Source organism: Sceloporus occidentalis, unplaced genomic scaffold (genome assembly GCF_023333645.1).
Source record: "Sceloporus occidentalis isolate IW3139 unplaced genomic scaffold, rSceOcc1.0.p SCAF_1, whole genome shotgun sequence".
Classification (NCBI taxonomy): Eukaryota; Metazoa; Chordata; class Lepidosauria; order Squamata; family Phrynosomatidae; genus Sceloporus; species Sceloporus occidentalis.
Genome location: NW_028316981.1, coordinates 72067725 through 72094669, shown reverse-complemented (window position 1 = coordinate 72094669; position 26945 = coordinate 72067725). Strand labels below are relative to the sequence as shown.

Here is a 26945-nt window from a genome sequence, read left to right as displayed (position 1 = left end):
TTCCTTGGAGAGTGGTGGAGTCTCCCTCCTTGTGTTACGGGAAAAATGTTCAGGCAGGAACCACTTCAATTGGACGTCTTTAAGCAGCAGCTGGATGGTCATCTGTGATTCTACAATTCAAAAGAGACGGCTAGATATCTCATGAAACAATTCCCAGAATCCCCTAGCATTGAGCCATTGAAGTGGTGTCAAGTGGTGTCAAACCACTTTATATTTTACAAGGTGGCAGCAGCCATAGCACTAAAACTGGGCACCGTGAACTGGCTTAACAGCATCTGCACTACAGAGATAATCCAGTTTGACACTGCTTTAACTGCTACGGCTCAATGCTAGGGAATTGTGGTAAGTGCAGTTTTGTGAGACATTGGAGCCTGCGTGGAGTAGCGGTTTGAGCGCTGGCCTAGGACTCTGGAGAACAGGGTCTGAATCCTGGCTCGGCCATGTAAACCATGTCACCTTGGGGGCAAGTCACACTCTTGCAGCCTCATAGACATGGCAAACCCCCTCTGAAGAAACCTGCCAAGAAAACTCTGTGAAACAACACAACAACAACATGAAGCATTTTAGCCTTCTCTGTCAGACAACAAACTACAGTCCCCAGAATCCCACAGCATTGAGCCAGGGCAGCTAAAATGGCGTCCAGCTGCTGGGCTATTCTCGCAATGGGGAGGAGGGGCCTGGATGAGGGGGCGGGGCAAATACGCTTTAACCACGCCTCCCGCGCTTTTGCCCGGAGACAAACAAGCGCAAGACTGACGCCGGCCTCTAGGTGGCGCTTGACGTCTGGAGGGCTATCAGGCTGGTAGGCCGCAGCAGGAGGAGGGTTCGCCGTGACGCAATCCGCTCGCGGGGGCAAAGGCACGCGCGCGAGGGAGGGGGGAGCCCCGCTCTGACAGGATCCAGCTGCTGAGTCTGGAGAGCTACCAGGTACTCGAGGTCCAGCCCTTTAGGGCGGGGGGGGGGAGGAGGAGCGCTTTGTTACTGGGGCGTCCGGGTTTGCCTGGAGACCCAGCGGCCATCGGAAAAAGGTCGCCGCCCATTGGCTGGGCAGGGGAGGAGCAGCAGCAGAATAGGGGCGCGCGGGCGGAATGGACCATTGGCCTAAGCGCGGGGGGAGTCTCTTTTTGCCCAGGCAGCCCCCCCCCCATTCCAAGGGAATGGGAGGCGCGGAGGCAAACGGCCATTTTGGTCCCCCAAAAGGGCAAATAAAAAGGGCGCCATTTGTGAAGAGAAGGCGTCCATTCCTCCTTGGATGCATCCACACTGGAGAAATAACCCAGTTTGGCACCGCTTTAACTCTTTGTCTGACTCTTTGCTATGGAATTCTGGGAGTTGGAGTTTGTTGTGGGCCCCTAAGGGCCCACAACAAACTCCAACTCCCAGAATTCCATAGACTTGAGTCAGAAAAGAGTTAAAGCGGTGCCAAACTGGGTTATTTCTCCAGTGTGGATGCAGGAAGGTGGTTGCAGTCCAAAAGGCTAAAGTCGCACCTGTTGTTTTGGGTGCCTTTGAATCGTTTTTGAATTAATAATGATAATAATAATAATAAATTTATATCCTGCCTCTCCCTACGGATCGAGGCGGCTTACTGTACATTTCAGTAAAACAGAAATATACAAAATGTACACAATACAAATTATAAAAACAAAACACCAACCCTACACAATCCCCTAACCCCTCCCACATCAACAAAAACAAATAGCAATAGAAATACAGGTTAAACATAATTAAAACGAGGACAGATGGCGAGAATGATGGCCTCCCTGTCACAGGGTTACCTTGGCAAGATTGGTTCAGAGCTGGGTGGCTGACCCTCAAGGAGACTGAGAGAGTGTGACTTGCCCAAGGGTCATGCAGTGGGGTTCCAGGGCTGGGCATGGATTCGAACCCTGGTCTCCAGAGTCACAGTCCAAGGTTCAAACTCCTTAGGCCACGCTGGCTCTCTTGTGATTTGCTCAAGTTTGCCCCACTGGGGTTCCATGGCCGAACGGGGTTAGGATTAGCCATGGAGACCCAGTGGGTGACTTTGGGCAAGTCACACTCTCTCAGCCTCCTCAGAAGAAGGCAATGGCAAACCCCTCTGAAAAGTCTTGCCAAGAAAACCCCATGACAAGTAAGTCGGAAATGACATGAAGGCACACAACAACAATAACAACAACAAATTCTGGCTAGGGCTGCTGGGAGTTGGAGTCCAAAAGAAAGGTTTGGAGGGGCATGTATTCCTTTCCAGGCCCTGGTTTGGAATGAGCACTATTTTATAAAGAAGGGCAGGCCCATAGGTCCTAACGCCATAGGATGGGGCAAAACTCTCCCTTCACAAAGCTCTACTACAGAGTCCATAGTGAAGACTCTGTCCACCATCCCACTGTGCTTCCAGACCCCAGGCAGAATCGATAGCAAAAAACCAAAAAAAACACCTCAGATAGAATGTGCTGAACCCTTTGCTTGTTAATGCCAATGCCTCTGGTAAGAGATATTGCATTTCTGTTCTGTATTTTCCTTCCTTGGAGAGAAGTCCCCAAGTAGAAAAGGCAGTGGGACTAAAGGCAGTATAGTCTGGCCTCCTCTTATGAAAGTCTTGAGCAGGACAGTAAATTGCATTGTAAAGGGCACATCCAAAAGCATCTTTGAAATACATAATGTTTGTTAGCTAGCCGTGGCGTGTATTACAACTGAAGATAGTTTCCAAAAGCTTGCGTGTGTGGCAGGAGCTGAGGTGGGAGATGATCCTTCTGAGCTTCTTGCCTCTCTGACATCTGTGAGAACATGTTGCAGGAGTTAAAAGCCAAAAAGATTTGCTGCATATAACCTGTGGAGTCTGGAAGACAAATATGGGTGTGCAATAAGGAGTGCCGTAAGTCACTACAGTACCTCTGTGCAAGACTTAAAGTGTCCGGAAAGGGGTTTCACTTTGAGTTTATTTCCTTCAGCATTACTGACTGTGCAACATTTTGTGCCCCTGAAGTTGTTGGAGGAGACGGAAGGAGTATTGTGTAGTGGGAGGCAAAAAGAGATGTGTAAACATGGGTGTGGCCTGCTATGCTTAAACTAGGTAAGAGCAACAGCCGCAGTCTGTGAGCTTGTCCTGGCAGGAATGATGCCACCTCTCCGACTTTTAGAAACTGCTAGTGTTCCCTCTTTTGTGAAAGGGAATTAGCTCATGGCAGCAGCACCATGCTTCTGAAAGAGCATGGAAGAGCCCAGGTGGTGCAGCCTCCTCCAACAGTGGCAACCCATTCAACCCAAGACCTGTTGGAACAGATAATCTATGAACACAGTACCTTCAGCCATGCCCTGGCTTCTCTCTCAGATGGATTGACAAAGCTTGAAAAGCACCTGGAAGAGACAGATCACCGAATGGAAGCCCTGGAAGCCAAGGTGGTGTCCACTCAAGGCTGTGTCCTCAAGCACTCGACTCTGATGAAGGAGCTGGCAATAGGGCGCCGGGTGGCTGACCAGAGGCTGGAGAACCTCGAGAACAAAATGCGAGCCCGGAACTTGAGGGTCACTGGTGTCCCTGCAGCTGTTGAGGATGGAAACCTCGTCCCGTACTTAGAAAATCTGGTGTCAACTGCTGCAGGCTTAAAAAACAAAGAAGGTCTCATCGGTATAGAAAGCGCATACCGTCTCCCAGCAGAGAATGCCCAGGAGGGCCACAGCGGTACTGTGATAATCACCCTCTCCAATTTACAGCAACGGGAGAGGATACTCAAGGCATCGAGGGCTTCCTGGACAGCTATGTTCCACGGACACAAGGTATCCTTCTTTCCTGATCTCAGCCCAGGCACGTACACCAGGCGGAAGCATTTCCTTGCCCTCAAGCAAAAGTTCCTGGAGGAAGGAGCTCATGCTTACGTATTATTCCCGGCCAAGCTCAAGGTTGTGCACAAGGGGAAAACCTACATCTTCAAAGACAGCAGCTCTGCAGCCCAGCTGCTGGATAGAATCCGCCAAGGTAGCTGGTGGAAAGGGAAGAGCAATAAAGATTTGTCCTAAGGCATACATTGAAATAGGAGGCTGGAAATCACATACTTTTTTTCTGGTGTTTATGTTTGTTTCATAATGCTGTGCGGAGGCGCAGCTTTGGTCATTTCTGGCTCTTGCCATTGTGAAAGAATGGCAGGAATTAATAGCAGACAGTACAATTAAGACTGGGTCAAGTGTACTGTCTCAGGGAACCTCTGTGGAATGAGGTATGCAGTGGCTTGGGTTCTGTCATGGGAGTTAGGTTTCCATAGTGTCTATTCCCTTGTTTGATAGGTTGACAGGAGATCATCGAACTCTTCACTAGCTAGGAATAGCATTATGATTTCATTTTACATGGATAACACTTAAACTTTCCATTAACCTGCTGTCCATTATTATGCATTTTAAAACAGTGTAGATTGCATCAGTAATGGAAGAAATGCACTATTTCTTTGTAAATTAAAAATTCAAATCCAAATCCAAGCAACCCTCTTTTAGTGAATCTATGTGGAAGCAGAAACATCCATCAAACATCCATCTGCAGTTGACCAGGTACTCAAGCTTGCTTGGCAGGAATAACAGGTTGTAATATAATATATCTGAAGGATATGTATCTGAAGCTCTGAAAAAGTTCCATATGTCAAGGGTTCAACAGTGCAGAAGAAAATACAACTATTTTGATACTAACAGAAATTCAGCCCTCTTGGAGTTGGGTGCTTGATGCTTAAAAACCAAACTTTGTGGTTTCCATAGCACAGTTTCTCAGCTAACTGAAAGATGTCTGTACCACCTCTATATGGGCACCAGAACAGCACATTAATTCAGCCTAGCAAATGTGCTTCAAAAATCCTGTAAGCTTCTTTGCATGGACCTGTGTGCAATTGGACATATTGAATGGTAGGATTTGGCAAGGTCATCCCAGACAAGTGCCTAAATACAAAAATACATTGAACACCTTCTAATTTGAGCCAGAGATGCAGTTTAATGGCTTGTTTGTCCAGGTAGTCCCGAAATAAATTCTATTTCTGTTTAGAAATGGTTTGTGATAAAAATAAGTCTGTTTTAACTGTTCTTTCCTTTCCTGTGGCTGATTCAAGATCAGTGGAACAACCACTCCTTCCAATTTAAAAAGCATCAAGCTGATAGCTTCCAAAGTATCTGAACATAAGATTCCATCAATGCAAAGTCAGTTGAAGGACATTATTTTTTGGGCTTCAGATCAGCTTCTAGCCTAGGTGCTTACCTAAGACACCCTTGAGTACTGGACACTGAATTGTTTTTCCCCCCTCCAGTAAACAGAAAATAAGCAATTGCTCTTTCCTTGGTAAGCAGTTTTTGCTTGGGTTCCTGAGGTTTGTGCACTTGGGTATGACTATGTGCCTCCCTATCATCTCTAAGGTGAAGTTATGTAAAGTCCATAGTGAAAAACTACCTATGTCTTTTGTTGTACAAACTGTGGCTTGCTGTTTAGGTTGAATCTGTCGCCCCATCAGAAGACCCAGCTATATTTATAAATGGGCAAGGCAAGTGAACCTAGCAGAGCATTTCCTCTTTCTAATTCCAGTGGGGCTGATTGAAAAAATATCTTGTTCCAAGGTTGGATCTGCAACAAACTGAAAGAAGTTTTTACCTGTTGGGATGGGCAAATGTCTGGAGATGCAAAAGACACAGGAAGGTAAAGGTTTAACCAAACTAAGGAGTTTATCACATGGGGGAAATCCCATGCAAAAACGGGATTTAAAAGCTGGAAAGAAACCAAAAAAGCTGGTTGATTTTCACACACATCATTTTTAAAATGGTATAAACCCAAATGAAAAGTGGACAAAAACCATTCCTTTTTATTTTGGGGATTTTCCAAATGTAAGAAGGAGTGGCTTTTGTCTACTTTCTGTCTACTTCCATTTAGCTTAACACAACTTTAACAACGATGTGTGAAAATCAACCCCCTTTTGCTGTTTTTTTCTGATGTAAACCCCTGTTGCTACACGGGATTCTCTCCCCTCCCCCCCTCGCCCTGTGTGATAAACTCCTAAATATGGCATTAGAAATCCTAGCATCAGTAGAGAGGAGCATAGCCCTTTTGGCTCAACAGATGTTTTGGGCTTCCAACTCCCAGAAATCCCAGCTAGCATGGTGAATGCTCACAGACTTTTGAAATGGAGGGTAAAAATATCTGGAAAGCTAGGAGCTCAGAACCATTGCCAGAGAGAGCTGCCAGACAAAGAGGTAGGCAGTGGTGGCTCTTCTTTTTTATTGATGCTGTTGTGTGTCTTGAAGTTGTTTCTGACTTATGGCGACCCTATCAGGGGTTTTCTATGCAAGAGTTGTTCAGATTGGGTATACCTTTGCTTTCCTCTGAGGTTGAGTGACAATGGATTTCCGTGGACAGCAGGGATTCAAACCCTGCTCTCCAGAGTTGTCCAGTGTTCCAAACTACACCACACTGGCTCTCTTTTTATTACCATTGCTCATAATCACTGAGACAGAGAGAAAGAGCAGGCAAATGGTAAGGAAGAGAAGGAGGAAGAACTGGTGCAGAGATAGGGGCCTTGGCAGATGCCAAGCCAGTCATATCTCTGATGTCAGTTATGAGTATCCCAAACTGGCTATAGTAAAGCTATGTAGAAGAGAGCTGAAGCATAAATACCAGGCCAGTAGGATATTCTTTTTAAATCATAGAAATCCTTGTTACTTTCGCCCTAAGCCACTCAAGGTGTGTCTGCCCACTCTCCCATCTCTAGCACCACCAAGCCTTGTAAAGTCTTGGAGGATATAATGGATGCAGGGGAGGCTGAAATTAAACAGCACCTGTAGGGTGAGCAACTTGTCTTGGGTTTTCCAAACCTCTCCACAGAGGTTTAGTCACTGTGGTTTTGGAAGAAGCAGCTCTCACTCTGTTATCAGATCATGAGCCCATGTTGGGAGAAAGTGGAGGTATAAATTAAATTAATAAATGGCACGAGATGAATCAATGTCTTCTCTGTCCCTGCCCAAAAGTTGCATGCTGGTTTGCAGAGGAAAGCACATTCATATTAATTTTTATATTGTAAGTAGTAGTTAAAATGTTGGACTGGGGGATTCAGCTTGTAGTCTCTTCCAGCTCTATGATTCTATAATTCTATGATTCTAGGTTCTAGTATCCATTGACCCATGAAATTCAATGAGTGGCTTTAAGCCATTCACACTCTCAGCCTGAGTTGCTTTAGATCAGTGGTCCCCAAACTGTGCCCTTTAAAAGATTTTGAGCTTTGGCTCCCAGAAGCCTCAGCCATGTTAGCCAATAGTCTGGGATTCTGGGAGCTGAAGTCCAACATCTCTTAGAAAGCACAGTTTAGGGACCACTGCCTTAAGGGTTGTTATGAGGGTAAATGTGGAGAAAATGTGAGCTGTGGATGCTGCCTTGTGAAAGGAAAGCCAGAACATAAATGTAACACCTGCTGCCCTGTGCATAACCGCCCTCCCAATTTTCCAAGTGCCTTGTCCATTTTGTAATCCCATGGATTCTATAAAGACAGGGTGTCCAGTGGTCTCTTTACAGTGCCATGGAAACCCCTGCTCAAGCTCTGTGTGATCCTAGTGGTTCTTTTTCTCTCTCAAACTTTTTCAGAAAAGATGACTGTGACTTTGATCCGCAACAGGCTGGGGCTGCTGGTCCTTGGAGTCCTTGTCACCTTTGTCCTCTACCTCTTGCTTCCTGCTATTCAACACGAACGATTTACTGCCTCTGTCGACATCCCTAAGCCACGAGCGATGGAAGAAGAGACAAAGAAAAGTCAAGGCACTGGCAATATCACCATCTTGACAGGCAGAGTCCTGCAAAACCCATCTGTTTTCTTTAGGGAAGCTGTATCAGTACAGAAAGATGGGGTTCTTTCCTCTGAGAGGTAAAGTGTCCTTCTGATCTCAGACCTTAATGAGCTAAATGAGTAATGTCCTGTGAATTGATAACCCTCACTGGTGCACCTATATGGACAATTTGTAGTAACATTGGTTTAGGTCAAGATGCAGATTGAGTCTACCTTATCTGGAATTCCAAAATACTCCAAAAGCTGAAACTTTATCCATGGGTGGCTAAGATAGTGGCACCTTTACTTTCTGATGAAATGCAAACTTGGTTTTGTGAACAAAATTACTGGTATTCAGAATATTGATAAAAGTACCTTCAGCCAACATGTATAAGGTGTGTATGAAACATAAATGAATTTTGTGTTTAGACTTGGGTTCCATCTCGAAGATACTTCATTATATACGTGTATGCAAATATAGATATTCCAAAATCCAAAACATTTCTAGTCCCAAGAGTTTCAGATAAGGGAGACTCAGCCATACTAGTGAATTATAATATGATAAAAAGTCAGTAGTGCTGACTGTAAAGAACAAGACAAATATTGGTACATAGTTTTTCCACATGATTCAACGGCAGTAAAGCAGAATCTAATGGATCTAAAGATTGTGCCATTGCAGAGATTTTTTCAGAAGACCCTGTAGAAGCTAGATATCTAGTCAGTGGTGATGACTAAATGTTTTCTACGAACTGAGCATGGCTGTTAAGCCTTCTTTAAATTAAAACCATCCTGGTGATATTTTCCCTTTATTTCTCTTCCCATCTTATTCTTAAAAGTAAATCCTTCAACTAGTGTTTTAAAAGTGAATCCTTTACAACTACAGTCGCCTCTCCTAACTTGCGGATCTCAGATCCGGGACCTTGAATATCCGCGGAAGGGCAATTTCCGCTATTTTCAATGGCACGTGCGCCCGGCGGTGTGCCCCATTGAAACCTATGGGGCTTGAATATGCACAAGCTTCCATTTTTGCCGGGGAGGGGGTCTGGAATGGATCTCCCATGAAAACGGAGGGCCAATTGTACTGCCCAGTGGCGGTTGTACTTCACAATAAGGTCCTCTGGGAAAAACTTATTACAGGCAAGACCAGGCTGGCTACGGTCACCCAGAGGATATTTTCTTCTGCCGCTCCCAATTATGGAATGGCCTGCTGGAGGAGATCTGACATATCACTAACCTTGCCATCTTTAAAAAGGCTGTCAAGATGGATTTTTTCCATCAGGCCTTCCCTGAATGACCAACCCAGTTGTCCCTACTGATATGGATTGTTCTAATGACTGGCCATGATGTCCCATTCTTGTTGCTACTGTTGTAATGATTTTAACTGTATTTATTATAGTTTGTTGTATTGTGGAGTCGTTTTTAAGGAGGGAGGAGATATTGGGATTTATTGTATTGCGCTATATGTTTTTTATGGATGTAAGCCGCCTCGATCTTATTGAAGAGGTGGGATAGAAATAAATTTTATTATTTTTTTGGTCTGAAAGGTCAAATATATTTTATCCATTCTACTATGTTGGCACCTCTGGATGGCAAGCTGCATCAGTTACTGTGGTTAACTAGACGGCACTTGGCCTTAGGTCAGCTGATCCATAGAGAGAAAGATTGTCTAGCAAAATGCAGAAATTTCAGTATAGTAGGCTTCTGCTGATTAAGTTTTGCTGATACTGGAATTGTCTCCTCTGCGTTTGTTGTACTAACCTGTGGACTTTTCAGATAATAGCTTTATTGTGCAAGAGATGTATACCCTCTATTCAGTTATTGCAGGAGACTCAGATATCCTGATATTAAAAAAAATTACTTTCAGAAGTCACTGTCAGCATGGCCAGTGTTCATGAGAGATGAAGTCCAAAGCTTCTAGAGAGCCAGAGGCTCCTTGCTGCTGTTCTAGGCTATATCTGCACACAACAACCACCTGTCAGCAAACCTGCATTATTTCCACCTCTAATCTGGGCTTCCCCTTTTTTTGTACTAAGGGATGAGGGGGATCAATTTTTACGCATCTGGCAAGAAATCCCAGCATTTCTCCAAATGTTGTGTTTTTGTAACAGGCTGGCAGTGATCTTCCTGCATGGTCAGTCCTTCACTTCCAGGACATGGGAGGAATTGGGAACACTGGCTTTGCTGTCTGAGAGTGGATATCGTGCAGTAGCTATTGATTTGCCAGGTATGTATGAGCAGTGAACTCATCTATGTTAACTGCAGATATTTACAAGGGGCTCTTGTGGTCTGAAAGTCAAGAGTAACTGTATGAAAGGATGGTGTTTCTAACTCATTAGCTGGTAGATAATTAGTAATGTGCAATGAGCAAAGGTGGGATGACCAGCTTAAAGAACTACTCCCATACAACTGTGCCAAAGCAAAGCATTTGTTAATATTCTCCTACAGGTGAATACTAACAAAAAGAAAGGCCTCTTTTCCATATTCACATGGACAGAAAATAGGTGTGGTCCCAAGCAAGGGAATGGGTTATTGGAATTTGATGCCCATGTGAGCAAGTCCTCTAGCATGCCACTGGTCAAATGATTTGTTCAAGTGTGCCATGTTCTTTGACTGTCATGAAAAACAGCACAGGGAAAAACAACACTGCAAGTTTCTGTCTTGGATATAATGCCTCTTACAAATAACATTGCTCATTGGAGCACAGTGTTTAGTACATGCTCTGGGATTCTTGTTACAGTTATTCATTGCCTTGAAGACATAATAGAACTAGCATATAAAAGCTGGCTTGCATTACAGTGCAACGTGGCTAGTAATTTTCGATAGCCACTGGAGTATGAGCTGAGCTGTACATTTTGAGCCAGATCATTATGTCTGCTCAAAGGAAGCTGATAGTAATTGTTAGCTTGTGCAGGTTGAAAATGAGTTGGGGTAGTAGGAAAGCTATGTTGTTCTATAAAGTTCTGAGCCCTGCCCTCTTCCATCAGATCTCTTACATCTTTGCATCATAAGAGCTTGACTCAGCTGTGTGTTTTGCAATTATACTGGATTTGTGATTTTTCTACTGAACCCCATGCCCTTTACCCCCTCAAGTATCAGTAATTTGGAGCACTTATTATTATTTATTACTTACCTTTGTATCCCACCTTTCCACCAATGAGTTCAAGGTGGTGCCCATGGTTCACCTCCTCCCCACTCTCTTCTCCCAGCAACCCAAGCTGGAAACTGAGAGAGCGGGTTCTTGGAAACCGCTGACCAGAAAAGGAAGCCACTGGCAGAGACATAGCCGGGGGGGGGGGGGGAGTGGGTTGTCCATGGGGTCAGGATCCCCCCTTCCATTAGATACAATGAATGGTGCATGCTGCCGCACCACCACACCCAAGCCCTATTATAATGGTGACACTTAGTCTGGAACCCCCCCCTTCCCAAAATCCTGGCTACGTTCCTGCCACTGGTGAAGTAAATGTTTCTATATCGATATGTACCCTTTATTGTTGTGTCTAGTTCTTCTAATCCCTAATCTTTTCCAACAGGTTATGGGGACTCTCCACGTTCCCCTGCTGTTGAGACAGCAGCAGGCCGTGTTGCTTTTTTGCATCAAATCTTTAAGGAGCTGGGCCTTCAGAAGCCTGTATTAATAAGCTCTTCCATGAGTGGCCACTATTCCATTCCATTTCTCCTGACAAACGGGGAACAGCTAAGGGGATTTGTGCCTATTGCACCAGTGGGCACCAAGGAGTTTACTACTCAGCAGTATCAGCAAGTCAAGGTAAGGGGAGAGAAGGAGCAGTGGAATGGCACCACCTCTGTGATTGTGGTCCCAGTGTTCATTAAACAGGGATAACAGGGGCAAATTTAGCCTGTGATCCCAATGGGAACATAGGTGTCCTTGCTCACAGGTGTTCCTGTGGCTGGGACAAATGATCTGTTTGCACAGTAGGTGCTTGTCTTCCACTGACATAAAATGTGGATTTCTTGGAAAGTTGACCTTCACTTTTTTAAAAAAGAAGAAGCTGTAGGTCCTTCCACTTTGAACTATGCAAAAGGAGTAGACAGGTAGTAATGATTAAAGGACCAAAAACTAGAAGAAATGGAGCAAACCTTCCAAAGTTCAATGACTTTGAACAGCTTCGCGCATTTTAGTTTGCTGGAGTTTTCCCCTTGAATAATCACTATCTCCATACTTGTCCTCATTCCACTCTGTTTCTGGCTTTTGCTGCCCCTTTCTAAAATCGTCAATCATATAAATCCCCGGGGCAATCTCTTCAGGTATGGAAATGCAGGTCCAATTGTTTTATTTGCCTTATTGGGAGTGCAGCACTTCTGTCACCAAGAATGTAGAAGAAGTTAGCTGTTTTCTGTTACACTAGTGTAGTTGTTCTTTGTACCTTCTTTCTGTGTTCACATATTGACTGGCATCCTATCAGTTAGTTTCATTAAATGATGGCTGTGATTATGTGGGTACACAGGCAACTTACCATGTTTTGTATTGATTACTTGTACTTGTAACTGATTGAGAAGCAAGAGATTTTGTAAAATAGAATCTATCTTAGAAATGCATTCATTTGTTAGTCTGTTCCTCTGAGCACAACGGTTTGTCAGTGTTTGTCTCCTTGGAAGACTAGCTGAAGTTTTTATTCAATATTTAGACCATCTAATATGACTGATAGCAATACAAAAGCCCAGATCACTACAGATCAGTGTGTATGTGTATGGTGTGGAAAAATACAGCATAATATAATTTTGGTAGTGGTGCCAGGTACAGCAATCATTCCAGCATCATAACTCAGGGGAAAAAAACAGGTGGAAATAAGCCCAGTTATACAGATGATGAGAGCCAGCATAGTGGTGTAGTTGTTTGATCACTGGACTGTGACCCTGGAGACCAGGACTCAGTTCCCTGCTGAGCCATGGAAAACCACTGGGTGTTCTTGGTTGAATCACAGACTTTCAGCCCCAGAAAACTTCATGATAGGGTCACCATATGGTCACCACAAATCCGAAACAATTTGAATGGAATTGAACAATTTGAAGGCACACAATAATACAGATGATAGACAGCTTATTCATAATCAGTCCAGACATTATCTTTTAGCGTTTTTCTTGTGATTGATGCTGATAATTATGAACTTTATTTATACCATGTCTTTTCTTCAAGACTGGGATTCAAGTCAGCTTACAAATGAAAATTATTACTGTATAATATAGTTAAAAACATAATGTATTGTTACAGTAAGTAGTTGGTCATGCTTGGTAGCAGTATGCCAAGCTCTGTGACCATCCATTCTCTGTTATGTCCCATGTGTGCCTTGCTGTGCTTTATAGAATCATAGAATCGGAAGAGACTGCCTTGTTACCATCTGAGTCTATGCTTTGTGTTATATCTTTCTCTAAGGCAAAGAGCCAAGAATAGAAAAGCAATAGCTGCATAATTCACATTCCATACGCTGGAACTCCCAAAATAAGTTCACCTATATGGCTTTCCTATAACCTTTTCACTACCATATGGTAACTTTGGGGCTGGGCAGACTGCCCCTAAGGGATGGCTGCAGGTGCCTCCATTTTTTCCGGATTAGGGCCAGGGCTACCTCACGCTGCGGCCCCGATCCAGCCTTTCCAGGGCGCGATGGCCGTGGCAGTACAGCTTTATGGCACTCCTTTGGCGCTGCATTGTTCAGATACAGTGCCGGAGGAGCACCAGGATGCTGTGCAGCGCAGTGCATGGTGTCACACTGCCCAAGGGATGGAGCCAGGGCGTGCGTCCTGTAGATGCTATGCCCTGACTCCGCCCCCAACCTGGCCTTTAAGGCCGGTGTGTACAGGGGGGTTGTTTTGGCTTTTAATCTGCTGCTGTTTCAGTGTTTTAGTTCTGATTTTTGTTTGTTCATGTTTACTTTGTCAGTTGCTTCCTGTGGTTTGAAAGACAACTCAGAAATATGTTACAAATAAGTTTTCAGCAGGGCTCCTCAAATCTGTCCTCTGGTTCCAGAAAAAGAGTGACATCTTTTCCACAACAGTGCATGGAGGGAGGGGGGTTGTTCTCTCTGTGCCATGCACCCTTTTCAGATCCCTTGGACTGCTGCTAACCTGTTAATGTTTTGATCTTTCCAGACTCCAACTTTGATCATCTATGGAGAACGTGACACTGGTCTGGGCACACAGTCTCTTCAGAGCCTTCAACAGATCCCCAAATCTAACGTTGTCATGCTGCCTGGAGCTGGCCATGCCTGTTACCTTGATAAACCTCAGGAGTTTCACAAAGCTCTCCTGAACTTCCTGAGTGAGCTAAAATGACTGTGATGTCCTCTTTCATTTGCCCTACCCTGCCTTCCTCTACTTGATAAAGACTTATGACTGAATTTCTGCCATGTAACCTGGGTACTGTGTGTTTGAATTTGTTTCTCCATATTTAAAGGGCTTATAGGACTTGCTGACTCTTGATGGGAAGAGCTTCTCACTGTTTGTTCACGGGACTGCTTCTGTTATGTCTGCTCCAGGCCTGACTTCCTGAATTCTCCAGTCTGGCAGCAATATTGGATCAAATGTATTTAGAGAAGGGACCACATCTTTTTCAGTCTGTTTGTTGCAACAAAATCTGGAAGACTTGATCTGCACATTGCTGTCAGCCTTTTGCCCCATTTAAGAGTTAATCCCTTTGGATGAAGATGCAACTTCAGTTTCAGTTTCTTCTTTCAGGAGCACAATCCACTGATGTTAATGGCACATCTCCATTGCTAGCTGACTACTTTGACTGGTGGGCACACTTCCTGTTCTAAGGATCAAGTGCTTCCTAGATGCTTGTCCCTTTATTTCTCCTCTCTTTCTTGGGAGGGGTCTCCTGAAACTTGTCACCCAGGAAAGGAGATGAAGTAAGTCACTGTACTGAATTAGAGTACCCCAGTAAGACAGAGTGTTTGGACTTGTTTAGAAGATCTGAACATCAGCAGATCTGGGTAGGATAATAATGTTTTGATTTGACCAGCAGGCTTCTAGGGCAAGCTTTAAGGAAATCCTCTCCACCCTGAAAATCTGTTTAAATATTTCTTTTTTCTTTACCTTTGGTGATAACTATAATGCCTTGGTGTTCCCTGCTGTAAGAAAAGTGGCTGTATGTTGGTGTTTTATTTTGTTAACAAGAGTGATGCAACAAGGTTTCCAGGGAGTGCAGTCCATGTTGTGGTAGGGGATGGTTGCTCCTGCCCAGTAGGTCATAAGCTATCTATTTTTGTGTGTGTTGCAGAACTGTTCAAGGGTTAATAAATAATTTGTACAGAACTTGTGGGGGTGTATGTTTATATACATGTCTGTGATACAGGAGGGAGTTGGGAGGCCTTTCCTGTGAAAGCACACAGGTACTTGTCTGCCAGTTGACAATAAAGATGGATAGCTTTCATGGGGATATCCTGGGTATGGGAGTAAGCTTCCTTTCTGGTCATCCATGTGGGCAAACGTGGTTTGATCTCTTTCTAGGTCTATTAATGTGCCACATCTAACTAAGGCATTGTTTAACTTGTGACGACTATTTTAACATTGTTATTAGGGCTGAAATCATACTATTAGTCTGGACAAAGCAGACCCATTGAATCAGTGGGATTTATTTATGTGTTCACTCAACATTCACCAGTTGATTCAATACATCTACTCTAGCTAGGACTAACCAACAAGATTCAGACTCAGGTAACCTACCTTTGGCCAAAAACTTGAAAGTATAATATGCTAACCACACACAAGATAAGACCCTTTTGTGGTTCTTGAGCATTATTACCTGGCCCTGTCAAGCATGTTCTTTTCACTCTAGTGTTGTAGACATGCATTTCATGTTATTAAATTTCTCTTCAAACATGTTCAGCTAATGGCCTCTCTGTTGTTACTTTCTCACTGAACGGTTCATACTGCACTTTTTAAAAGTGATCTGATGAGTCTCATGTAAGATACCAATTTCTCTTCCTTGTGTTAGTTCCCTCTTTGAGTTAAGGGTTTATTTAACTGAATCACCTGAACAAGGTGTGAGGCATTCAGGTATGTTGGAGCTGAAGAGTGATTCCTAGTGAGGTGTGGGAGCTTTGGGGGTGATTTGTCTGGGTGAAGAGAGTGGATTGTTTGAAAAATTCAGTACAGAGTAACATTTAGGTTAAGGGATGGAACTGCTTGGTGGATTTTTGCTATTGAAAGCATAATTCTAATTCTGTCTAAGGGAAATTATAAAGGTTGTGGGTTTCTTCATGGTTATTTATGCTGGCATTTTGTGCGAGTTACACTGGGCTTTGCCCAGTGTATTTTCACAGAGGCTGTTATTTATGGGGGCTTTTGGAGAGTTCCCTCATAAGGCTGCTGGACATGTAAGCCATTGCCCTCCTGGACATCCAGCGTAATTGTGTGGATGGAGCTTTACATTTTGTCAGGGTCAAATAGAATGTCTAGCCTTCATAACTCCCTCTCAGAACAACTCCAGTAAAAGGACAAGGTCTATGCCAAGGGTCAACAAATTGTTTCTGTTAAGTTGTTGCTGAACTACAACTCCCAATACTCATTGCCATTGCCCTGATTTCTGTTTCATTCAGATAGTGTTTGTTTGTTTGTCTGTTTGTTTGTTTTGGATAGTGTTTATATCCATTTTTAGTGAGCCTCCCACCCTCAGCTTTTACAAATGTGGATTTCTGTTTGTGGTCCAAGTGTTCAAACATGGAAAAGGGCACTGGTAGATATTTCCAGCTCTTTGGGCAATGAGGAAACTCATTTCTGACTTATGGTGACCCTAAGGAGAACCTTTCATGGGGTTTTCTTGGCAAGATTTGTTCAGAGGATGTGTGCCTTTACTTTTGCCTTCCTCTGAGGCTGAGAGCATGTGACTTGCCCAAGGTCACCCACTGGGTTTCTTGGCCAAGCAAGGAATCGAGTCCTGGCCTCCAGACTCGTAGTCCAATGCTAGAACCACTACACCACACTCCCCTCTGCTATCAGTTTAATAGATTACTTGCCTGGCCCCTTTGGTGTGGGAAAGCTGCTTATTTACAGAATGCCATAAAAATGAATTGTCTTCTGGTTATTATTTGAACTCCAGAAACAGTGTAGGCAGAACTGGGGCTGTGGATGCCAAGATCTAGTGTGATACAAAGTCCACAAGGGAATTAAGTGGCACAGTGCACAATATGATTATTAAATGACTAGATGGCAATAATTGTTTGAACACAATACAAGAACATACAAAGTCCAACATTTCATTTTCTGTCACAGATACAGGATGGAAACTGTTGAAGACTAATCTTCCTTTCCACCTTTGTTACAAAACCTGGTTCCAGTCTTGCATAAGAATTCTGGGAGCTGTGCAAAACGTGGATCAAGTGCCTTTATGGTGCAATCTGCCTAAAACATTTTATATGACAATGTGTATGTTTTGTAAAATGATCTTCCTTTAACATTTATCTTTGCTTCTTTTGTTTACAGGTGCAAACAGTAATCTCTACAAACCAAGCACTAACTGTAAAGTAGAGGTATTCATTTGTGTGGATATGTAGTAGGAGCCTTGACCTGCTGCATGAGTACAAGGCGTGTGCTGACAAATCATTGTCTCTTTATCGTGAATTGGCCCTAAACCCAAAGTGATTTATAGTGTAATGGACCATCACTACCCGTTACCAGTGTTATCCAACATATTCAGTAATGGTGAGGGTGATGGGAATTACAGTTGTACCAACATCTGGACATATTCAGCGTGTGTTGGGCCTGGGCATATATATACTAGTTTACTAACTAGTGGACTGGAGCTCACTGATTTCAGTGTCAAAATGTCTTCAATTTGCCAGTACAGGCTTTCAGAAACAGTCAAAGGAACAGAATGAAATTTAGCAATGAGTGACATCTACAACTAACTTTTAATGGTTGCTTTCTTAAATTTTGTATAGAGTCTGCCCAGGTTAAATAATATGCACAGGCACCTGTGTCTCTTTCTGTGGTTAACATATTCATCACTTTGCAGTTTTATCCTTCTTCAAAAGCTAAAAACTACTGTAAGTATCTCTTTACATCAAAGGCCTGAATAGAAGAGTGTATATCTTTTATACTCTCCCACTCTGTATTGACACTTTGTGATCTCATGCTTGGTAGCATGGACTACAATCCTAATGTGATCTCATGCTTGGTAGCATGGACTACAATCCTAATGAGTTCCAGCCACAGCATCTAATTAAAAACATAATAGAATTAACCTTTAAAATAAATGTCAAACACTTAAGGGACAGTCAAAATGCAGCTGTACAATGACTTGCTACAGTGAAATGTGCAGGGTGATGATAATTGCATCTTGGAGATCTGATGGCAGTTCACCTTTTACCCAGCAACTCACAAGAGCTCATGGAATTTAGCATGGAGTACATGACTTCCATGTTTCCAAGCTTCAGGTGGAATTCCATCAACCCTGGCTGCCTTACCTTTTTTCATCTGTTGTATGGCCTTAAGGGTCTCTTCCAAAGTGGGAGCTATGTCCAATTCCTTCTTCATCGGTTGTTGTGTCATATGTTGAATAGCTGAGTCTTGGACTATTCGGTTGGCACTAAAGAGGCTTTGGAAATGTTCAGCCCATCGGAATGGAGGCTTTATCTGTAATTAGTGTTTGACCATCTGTACTGTATAGGGAGCTTTGGACCTGATATGTAGGTCCAAACACTGCTTTAAGAGCTTCGTAAAATCTTCTGGAATCACCCAGATCTGCACAATGTTGTGTCTTTTCTGCTAAGTTGATCCACCACTTGTTCTGAATGTCTCAGAGTTTTTGTTGGAGTTGACTACATGCAAGGGGAAAGGCTGCTTTTTTACATGGCAAGATGGCTGGGCGAGGTGTGCCTGGTGAGCAGTTCTCTTCTTTGCCAACAGCTCCTGGATCTCTTGGTTGTTTTCATCAAACCAGTCTTGATTTTTCTTGGGAGAATCCTAAAGATTCTTCTGCAGATTGCAGGATGCTGTTTTTCTACTTAAGAGGAAATGAGGAGATGCAGAAACCCACTGCCAGATTTTATATTAAGTGCTGTGTAAACAATATAAAAGAATAAAAATAGTATGCTTTTTCTATACTGATAACTTGCCATATCAGATTAGATGTAGTGCACTGGTTGAATGCAGAATATATTCTTAAGCATACAATGGGCAAAATGCTCTTTCATGCTTTTAAAGCATCCTGCCTGCTGAATCCAGTGTAACATGGGTGTGTGAAGTATGAATATGTGACATTTGTCAGATATAAAAGTTTGCTACATATGCTTTTATTCTGCTCATATTTTGGGTGTGCTAAACCTCTTGAAACCAGTGAGAAATGCAGATTAATACCAACCCTGAAAGTTCTTTCTTAGAAGAGGAATCATCACAACCTGTTTAGCCTCCTCCTGGGAACTTGAGGTTGGCAGTTAGGTGCCCAGGATCCTCTTAGCAATGCACACTGCCCAGACCTGTCACAGCCATTGCAAAGGGTTGCTTATAATTCAAGGCACACTGCAGCTGGTGCTGCAGCATTGAATGCGGAGGACAGTGACCTCAGGAGGTTCTGGGAAATACAGCATGTCCCAAATAGTGACTTTGGGAGGCTGCCTGGAAACTCAGTAAAAGTGAACATGGTGCAAGGCTGCCAGTGTGTGCTTTAAATCCTTTTAAAAAACAAAAGTGTATACTGGGAATTGGACCCCACCCCAATGTCCTGGTCTTTAGGAAAGGACATATAACAGAATTCTTTCCCTCTTATGGTATGGACCAGGGCTGATCAAACTATTTTTAAAAATGAGATGATAGCTTCAAGCAGCAGATGCAAAAGGAAGGAAACAGAGATGAAGTCTCAGAGGAGCCACACAGCCTGTTCTTGTCCCATCATCACCATTCAAGTAAATCAACAGCTAGTCCTGTTGGGGTTTGTACGTGGAATCTGGGACTGGAACAACATTTTGAACTTTGTCTCCTTCAGCAACATATCTTTAGTTTACTTGGTTAAACCTTAAATCCCAAAACAACATGGCTTGCCAAGTGTCATGGGTCATTGCCCCCAGTTGTTGCAATGTAGTCACGGATAGACACCTCTCCAAGCCTGAAGTTGCCAGTTCCTACAGTTGCTTGTGCTAAAATCAACACTAATCTTTTCTCCTCAACTTTTAAGACAGCAAAGGTCAGTGTGAGCAAGGGAAAAGGCAGGCCAAATCTTTATGATACAACAAAGAAGCTAGAAACCACTAAAGCTAGAAGAGGTTTGTAATGTGTTTATTCTAAACATTTCTACAAACGCCACATAGACAGGAGGTTTTTAAACAGAGGCTGTTTAAGGCCATCGATTGGGGGTGCTTTGATTGTGAATTCCTGCATGGAAGTGGGTTGAACTGGATGGCCATTGTGGTCTCTTCCAACTCTATGATTCTACGATTCTATTACAGAATAGCCTGAAATTAGAGAGACACCTTTTAAAATGCTTCCTTAATGACCTATAAGGGAGCCAGAGTGTTGTAGTGGTTTTAGCATTGGACTCTGGAGGGTTTGAATCCTGGCTCAGCCATATAAATCCACTAGGAGCATGTCACACTCTCTCAGACTCAGAGGACGGCAATGACAAACTCACTCTGAAGAAACCTGTCAAGAAAACCCCATGATAAGTTCACCATAGGGTCACCATAAGTCGGAAATGACTTGAAGGCATACAACAACAATAACCTATAATCCGAATGGGCAGGAATGGACTTACACAAAACGGTAACCATTCCTAGAGAAATAGTCTGTTGCCGAAGGAATAATTTGTCCTTTGATATTGGTATTGGATTCTTTTACAACTGGTACCTTTTGGGATGTATTCAAAGAAAATCACATGTATGGCAAGGTGCCAGTTACACTGTAAGCAAGCCTCCATTAACAAAGCCTCTGACAAAGAAGCACCTTTTCCTAGTCTTTTTATGTCTGCCCAGCCCTTTTTTCTTCCTTGTCCCAGTCTACATGGAAGTTTTTAGCAGCATTAGCAGCACCCCATCTCCACCAAGCTCTGGGCTGTCTTCCAGGTCTTCTGACCTTCCAGAAGGGTCTGCCTTCTGGGTCTGGTAGGGCTAGTGACCAGGTAGGAAAGGGAGGTACTCCCTTTCCCACCCCACCAGACTTGGACCTGCTGGGTGGCAGCAACACCCCACTCAACAGGTCCATGTCATGGCACAGGTGGCTTGACTGGCAGAAGGGAGTGGATGGGGTGTGTGCCACGCAGCCTGTGGGTGACAGCATGAGTTACCACATTAAGGTGACACCAACCCTAGTGATGCCAGTGAGTTGTACAGGCCTGCCTTCAACAGGCAAGGTAAACAATAGCTCCATCCAGGATCCTTTATTAAATATGTGTGGACAGTGAAACCGAGGGGAAAAGGAACAGCAGATAAGTTTGCCTCACCACCTACTCCTAACATGTTTATAAAGTATATATATGTATGCGTTTGATCATCAATATGGAAATTGTAAGAAAAACGGAGGCTGATTAAAGAAAAAAATAATCCCTAGATGCATTTTAGAAGGAAGCTTTCATGTAGTCTATGGAAGACTCAAAATGTTTTTGCTTACTTATGCACGGCTCACCTGACCTGGATGGTTAGTGTTCTGCATTTCTGAAGATCCTTATTTATTTCTTGTTTCCTTTCAAATGTAAAATTCTGTGTATTTTTTTTTTAATCCATTGTTTCCCCAAATGCCAGGAAAGTTTAGTTTGTTTCTGTTGTGAAGCTACAGCCAGAAAATCTCTCTCTTTTGTTTTATCTCCTGCAGTTACTGAGGCACAGAAAAAGTTTTCCAGATGCAAATCACAACTGGGGGTTTTGTATCAGCTCCCAAACAGCTGTGCATGGTGGAGAGCCCTTCATGTACCTGTGCTGCTTCAATGCGCTGCCCTCCTTTCTTGGACCATTTCTTGGACAGAAATGCAACCCTCCCAGGCACTTTCATCTTGTTTTCACTGAAGCAAGCCCAGGAGCACTTAAAGATTTGCAGGCTGGGGCAGCTCTGAAAGGAAGATGTGACTCATACTGACAGTCTGGCCATTTGGAGTGTACCAACCTCTATTGCATAAAGTTCAATTTATAAATAATTTAGGAGAGAGATTTTAAGAGTCACAAAGAATCACATCTCAAAAGATTCTGTACTATGAAAACTATTGTGCATGAAATATATGCAGTAGGACTTTCTTGTAGGTTGTTTTGCTGAAGAATGGAAATTAGTCTTTCCCCTTTTCTTCCATGAATCTATGTGTGGTGCCTGGAAATGTAGGAAGCAATTTATTTATTTATTTTAGAATTGCTAATCCAAAATTGTCTCTGCAGAGTGGAGATGGTTGATTTACTCTAGCAACTTAAAATACGATCTGTAAGGCAAAAGCCTTACTGTGAATTCACTAGGTGGCTTTATCAGCACTGCCTTCTCTCTCAGCTTCCCCCTCTCAGTTTGCAGTCTGGGAATAAAAAATACTCTTGTGAGGTTGAAATAACAGAGATGGCGCCTGAAACACTAACAGTAACCCATTGTGCTATCCATTATGTGTTATTCAAGCCAGCAGTTTAGAAGACACTACTTGTAAAAGCACAGCTTTGAATTTTATTTTATTTTGCTATGTCTCCCAGAATGCTCCAGTCAGCGAGTCTACTGGACATGCTGGCTGGGAGATTCAGGGAGATATAGTCCAAAAGGGCTCCAAATTCTGAATGAAAGCAGTCACAAAGGGAATTCTTGTACAGAAGGGACCCTCTAGGCCAGGGCTGGAGAAAATACAGCATTCCAGCTCTTTTTGAACTGCACTTTCCCAATTGCTGTCCAACAGCATCTAGATGGCACCATTCAAAGTGGTGGTCCTGGACCATGGCCAGTCCCTGAGCTGTTGGCTGCTGGTCCCTGACAAGTTTCCAGAAAAGAAAGAAATAGTTGTGCCCACTGGGCATAAATTTAATTTTTGTCCTGGTACATTAGGTACAAGTAACTGCTGGTCACACTCTCTCAGTCTCAGACAGTGGCAATGCCAAACCCCCTCTGAACAAATCTTGCCAAGATCCCTATGATAGGTTCACCTTAGGGTCACCATAAGTAAAAAACGACTTGAAGGCACAACAACAACTGGTACCCAACATGAGATTGCCAGAGAAGCACTGACTTAGGAGGCTATTCTTTGCCTCATTGGTGAACTGAGAAAGTGGGCAAGCTTGGATAGAGCCAGTCAGTTACAGGTCATAGACTGCTGGCGTGAAAGGAGTATATACAGGACAAATATAAAAAACCCAGAAACTTTTGTATAAAAAGGGTTTTTGGATATGTCTGGATAACAAGAAGGGACTGGAGGATATCTGAGAGATGAGTGGAAAGAGTTCAGGGAGTTTATGTTTAGCTTGTTATGTAACAAATCTTCACTGGTTTTGTTTTCCACAACTGTATCTGAATGTTTTCATTTAAGAATTGACAAGGAGGATCACGCATTACCACACTGGTCCACTTGTCCACTATAATGGTTATCTTAATACTTGAGTGCAAATCCAAGGAGGGATCTTGAGGATAAACGGGCAAAGTGAATGATAGGAGCTCAGGGATTGGAACTGCTGGGCCAACTGCATTGAGAAAGCATAAGAGCCTGAAATTATTTTTTCCATGTGTTAATAAACATGGCAGTTTGTGAAAATAAAACACACCTGCATGCTAAGTGTCTGCTTCTCCAGTATTTTTTCATTATGCCAGGTAATTGATTTATTCTATCTACCCCATTCCTTTCTCCTAGACAGTTGTGCAAAAAGCAGCAAACAGTGATAGAAGCAAACAGAACAAACTCAGTGAAAACATAAAGCAGATTAATAAATTTTAAATATAATAAGAAAGTTAATTCCAAGCAAACCAGTTTAAAATGCAAACTGTCCATCTGAAAAACAGCTATTTACCTGCTGACAGAAGGACAACAGGGAGAACACATTTTTCAGCACTAAGGCTGGATGTTATGGTAAGTAGAGTAGTAAAGGGGTAAGGAGTGCTATATAATAAATACTTTGCACATGTTGAGAACCAAATTACAGTGTATTTTAACAGTCGCCTTGAGTCATAACATCCTTCTCCGGAAACTGAACAGTGTATGATGACTCTCAATAAAACATGAAGAGTAAATCCAATTGAACTCAATAGACCTTACTTCTGAAAAGACCTGTAATGGAAGTGGAAGACTGCAGGCTGAAAAACTGAACTATGGCTTCCTTCCAAATGTTTAGCTTGAGTGGCTTTACATTAACAATTTAAAAAGTGGTGAAACACATAGGATATTATCGCATGAGGTGCTAGTGGTGGAACTGAAGTGGAATTACAACCTGATCCCTCTCCTTTTTGCATGACATCATCACTCATCTGCTGCTGATCTGTTGTTATACCGTTATTATGCAATTTCGCATTAACAAGAGATACCCATCAATAACTGCTAAATATTGCTACATTCATGGGATGGCACATGTACAGATTGTTCTAGAGGACTACAATAGTGTTATTGTGAGGTTGATGTGGTGCAAGTGGGTGTATCATCAACTCCTCTCCCTGCTTCTGTTACATCATGGGCCTTCTGGTTTAGCGAAGAAGGCTTGTTTTGCTCAATTCTTGAGGTGCTAATTTACTTATTTATGTATATATTTCTGGTAATTATCATAGCCCACAAAATAGAGCTTGAGTTGCAATAACTGGATTGGTTTATTAGCTTCTCTTTGTTGTTGTTCCATGTTTTGTTGGTGAATTATACTTTAATCTAAGATTCTGCTGGCATATGGAATTCAAACATGTTACAACAATCTGTTTGGTTTTCAACCTTCTTCAAAATAAAATAAAATAAAAAAACACATGCGCAAAGCAGGAAGAAAAGGGACTGGAAACATTTGTCACACAAAACAAGGACTGTCATGCTATTGAAAAGTAATGCAGAAATAAGTGCATCAATAGCACTACTGCTACCATTGTAATAACATTAAATTACACAATTATATTACAAAAGCACCCTCATGCAATAATCTCCATACACACTAACAGTGCAGTCCTTATACACATGATCTCTTGATTTCAAAGTGAGAACTTTACATAGTTGGAGCATTAAACAATCACAATCAGGTAGTTTCCTCGCTATATCAAGCTTCTTGCATCAAACATACAAATACGGAGCCAATAAACATGCTTTACAGGTGATAAGAAAGCTAGTTTATCAGAGCTTGGAAAAGTTATTTCTCTGGACTGCAGTTCACAGAAATCCAGGGAGATTGTGAGAGCTGATGTCCAAAACCTACAAGGAGGTGCTGAAAAGTTCTTGCCTTGGCAACTTCCTAAAATCTGAGCCTAATTTTGACACTGTAGCTCAAAAGTGTTCTTTGGTGTTGTAAACTGCCAATCTGCAGGGTTGTAGCTCTAAATTCTGATTTTTATTTTTTTATTTTTCGGATTATTGATAAAACCATGCCACTGAAGAGTGTGGAATTTTCAAGTGCTGAACTCCAGGCCAGCCATGAAGTTCCTGTTCCTGCAGAAGAAAACGCCAAAGGAAATCTATGAATGTATGGTGCAAACATTGAGTGACAAGTGCCTGTCATACTCAAAGGTGAAGAAGTAGCATGCCAATTTTGAGTGTGGAAATTTTGAGACTGAAGATGCAGCAAAGTCTGGGCAACCTTCAACAGTGTCAGCTTCTGAAATTGTTGAGTGTGTTCATGTCCTGATTTTGGCAGAATCTCAGCTAAAACAATTGCTGAAACACTAGAGATGTCCTGAGAATGTGTTGGGTTTATAATTCATGAACAGTTGGCTATGCAGAAGCTGTCAGCGAAGTGGTGCTAAAATGTTTAAATGTTGAGCAAAAATGAAATTGAGTGGATACATCCGATTTGATTTTGGGCAATCTAGGGATAATTTTTGGAACAACTCATCACTGTTGATGAATCATGGTGACATCACCATGATCCAGAGACCAACAGTCCTTGCAGTGGTGGCACTTGGGTTCTCCACAGTCAAAAAATTAAAGACTCATAAGGTCAGCAGGAAAGGTCTTGGCCACAGCTTTCTTGGGAGAAGAAAGGTATTTTGATTACTATCTTTATTAGGGCCAAACAGTTAATGCAGAATAACTTGCTGTGCTGATTGAAGGAAAAATGGTGAAGGAAGTTGTGGAAAGGTATTCTCTTTTTGCAGGAAATGCACTTGCTCACAGGGCTGGGAAGACGACGTGTGTTTTGATGAACATGAGGTTTGAGTGCATTTACCCTACTAATCAGGTCTTGCTCCATCTGACTGTTTCCTGTTTCCACCCCTTAAAAAGTTTGAAAGGAAAGAAATTTTTGAAAGATTTAGAGATGAGAGAGCAGAGCAATATTTTGAAACAATGTGTCAAATATTTGGGGTGAATATAATAGTACATACATTTTCATGGCTCAAAGTCATTCATGGTCAGCAGAGAACTTTTCAGCACCACCTTGTAACTTTCCAAAGCTCTTCTTCTTTCTCCTGCTCCACAGATAGCACATACCAGAGGTCCTGTGTGAATGGAAACTTATTACGAGAAGCATAAATGAGCAGTCACAAAACCCCATTTGTTGTTGGGGACTACTTTGCCTCTGCCACAAATAAACAACATCCACATCTTGACAAAATGCAGGCCTATGATTAACTTTATTCCCCCCTCAATGATTTTTACACCTTTACCTGATGAAGTCAGTGGAGCTTTGAAAGATTGCAACATAAATATTGTGTATTTTGGTTGTCCCAATAAAGGTATAATTATTTGGGGATTTTCACTGTCATTGTACTTTGCTATATGACCAACACCACTACCCCAGGATATGTAAACTGGATTCAGCCAAGCTTATTACCATATCATGATAAGAGAGTACTTTAAGGATGCTGTAGATAAGGTTACAACAAGATGCCCCCTGCAAACCACTTTGAAGGCACTACAGAACTGCTGTTTTTGTCAGCTGACTGCCATATGAGAAAAATGGGATGTAAGAAAAAGGGGCTTTCATGTGAAGCAGCTTCAATATTTGTGTTCGTAAGAGTTGGGACAAAATGTCAACGGGATTTCCTCCTTGTGGCCATATCTCAGTAGGTGCAAGGTCTTCTGGTGGGTGAGGACATGTGACAGGGTGACCAGATGTCGTAACTGCAAAGGAGGACACAGCAGCACCAAATGTAGGACATTCAAGAAAAATGGAGGACACA

At 42.7% G+C, this 26945-nt stretch overlaps 2 protein-coding genes across 5 annotated transcripts in view; both read left to right on the top strand.

Annotated features, from left to right (window-relative positions):
• The first annotated feature begins 792 nt into the window (after window positions 1–792).
• ABHD14A (abhydrolase domain containing 14A) lies at window positions 793–14043 on the top strand. Of its 4 annotated transcripts, none has more exons than XM_089524740.1 (5): window positions 793–802; window positions 7574–7850; window positions 9860–9975; window positions 11282–11517; window positions 13860–14043. In XM_089524740.1, the coding sequence occupies exons 2-5, from the start codon at window positions 7579–7581 to the stop codon at window positions 14040–14042; spliced, it is 807 nt and encodes a 268-aa protein (XP_089380866.1). In that variant the 5' UTR covers window positions 793–802; window positions 7574–7578; the 3' UTR covers window position 14043. The 4 variants fall into 4 exon arrangements, with proteins under 4 accessions (XP_089380866.1, XP_089380855.1, XP_089380885.1 ...); XM_089524729.1 differs by lacking the exon at window positions 793–802 and adding an exon at window positions 818–927; XM_089524759.1 differs by lacking the exon at window positions 793–802 and adding an exon at window positions 2440–3955.
• Window positions 14044–14544: 501 nt separating this feature from the next.
• Window positions 14545–26945, top strand: part of ACY1 (aminoacylase 1) — a 48106-nt gene continuing 35705 nt past the window's right edge. Inside the window, exon 1 of the mRNA XM_089524697.1 lies at window positions 14545–14617. The gene's annotated coding sequence lies outside the window, so the exon portion shown is untranslated. The remainder of the gene's footprint in view (window positions 14618–26945) is intronic.

What these genes read in the sequence shown, in the direction of transcription:
- ABHD14A (XM_089524759.1), top strand. Translation starts at nt 3,175, where the DNA reads ATGCTTCTGAAAGAGCATGGAAGAGCCCAGGTGGTGCAGCCTCCTCCA. An exon ending in GGGGTTCTTTCCTCTGAGAG is followed by an intron (nt 7,851 to 9,859) that starts GTAAAGTGTCCT and finishes TTTTTGTAACAG; the next exon opens with GCTGGCAGTGATCTTCCTGC. An exon ending in AGTAGCTATTGATTTGCCAG is followed by an intron (nt 9,976 to 11,281) that starts GTATGTATGAGC and finishes CTTTTCCAACAG; the next exon opens with GTTATGGGGACTCTCCACGT.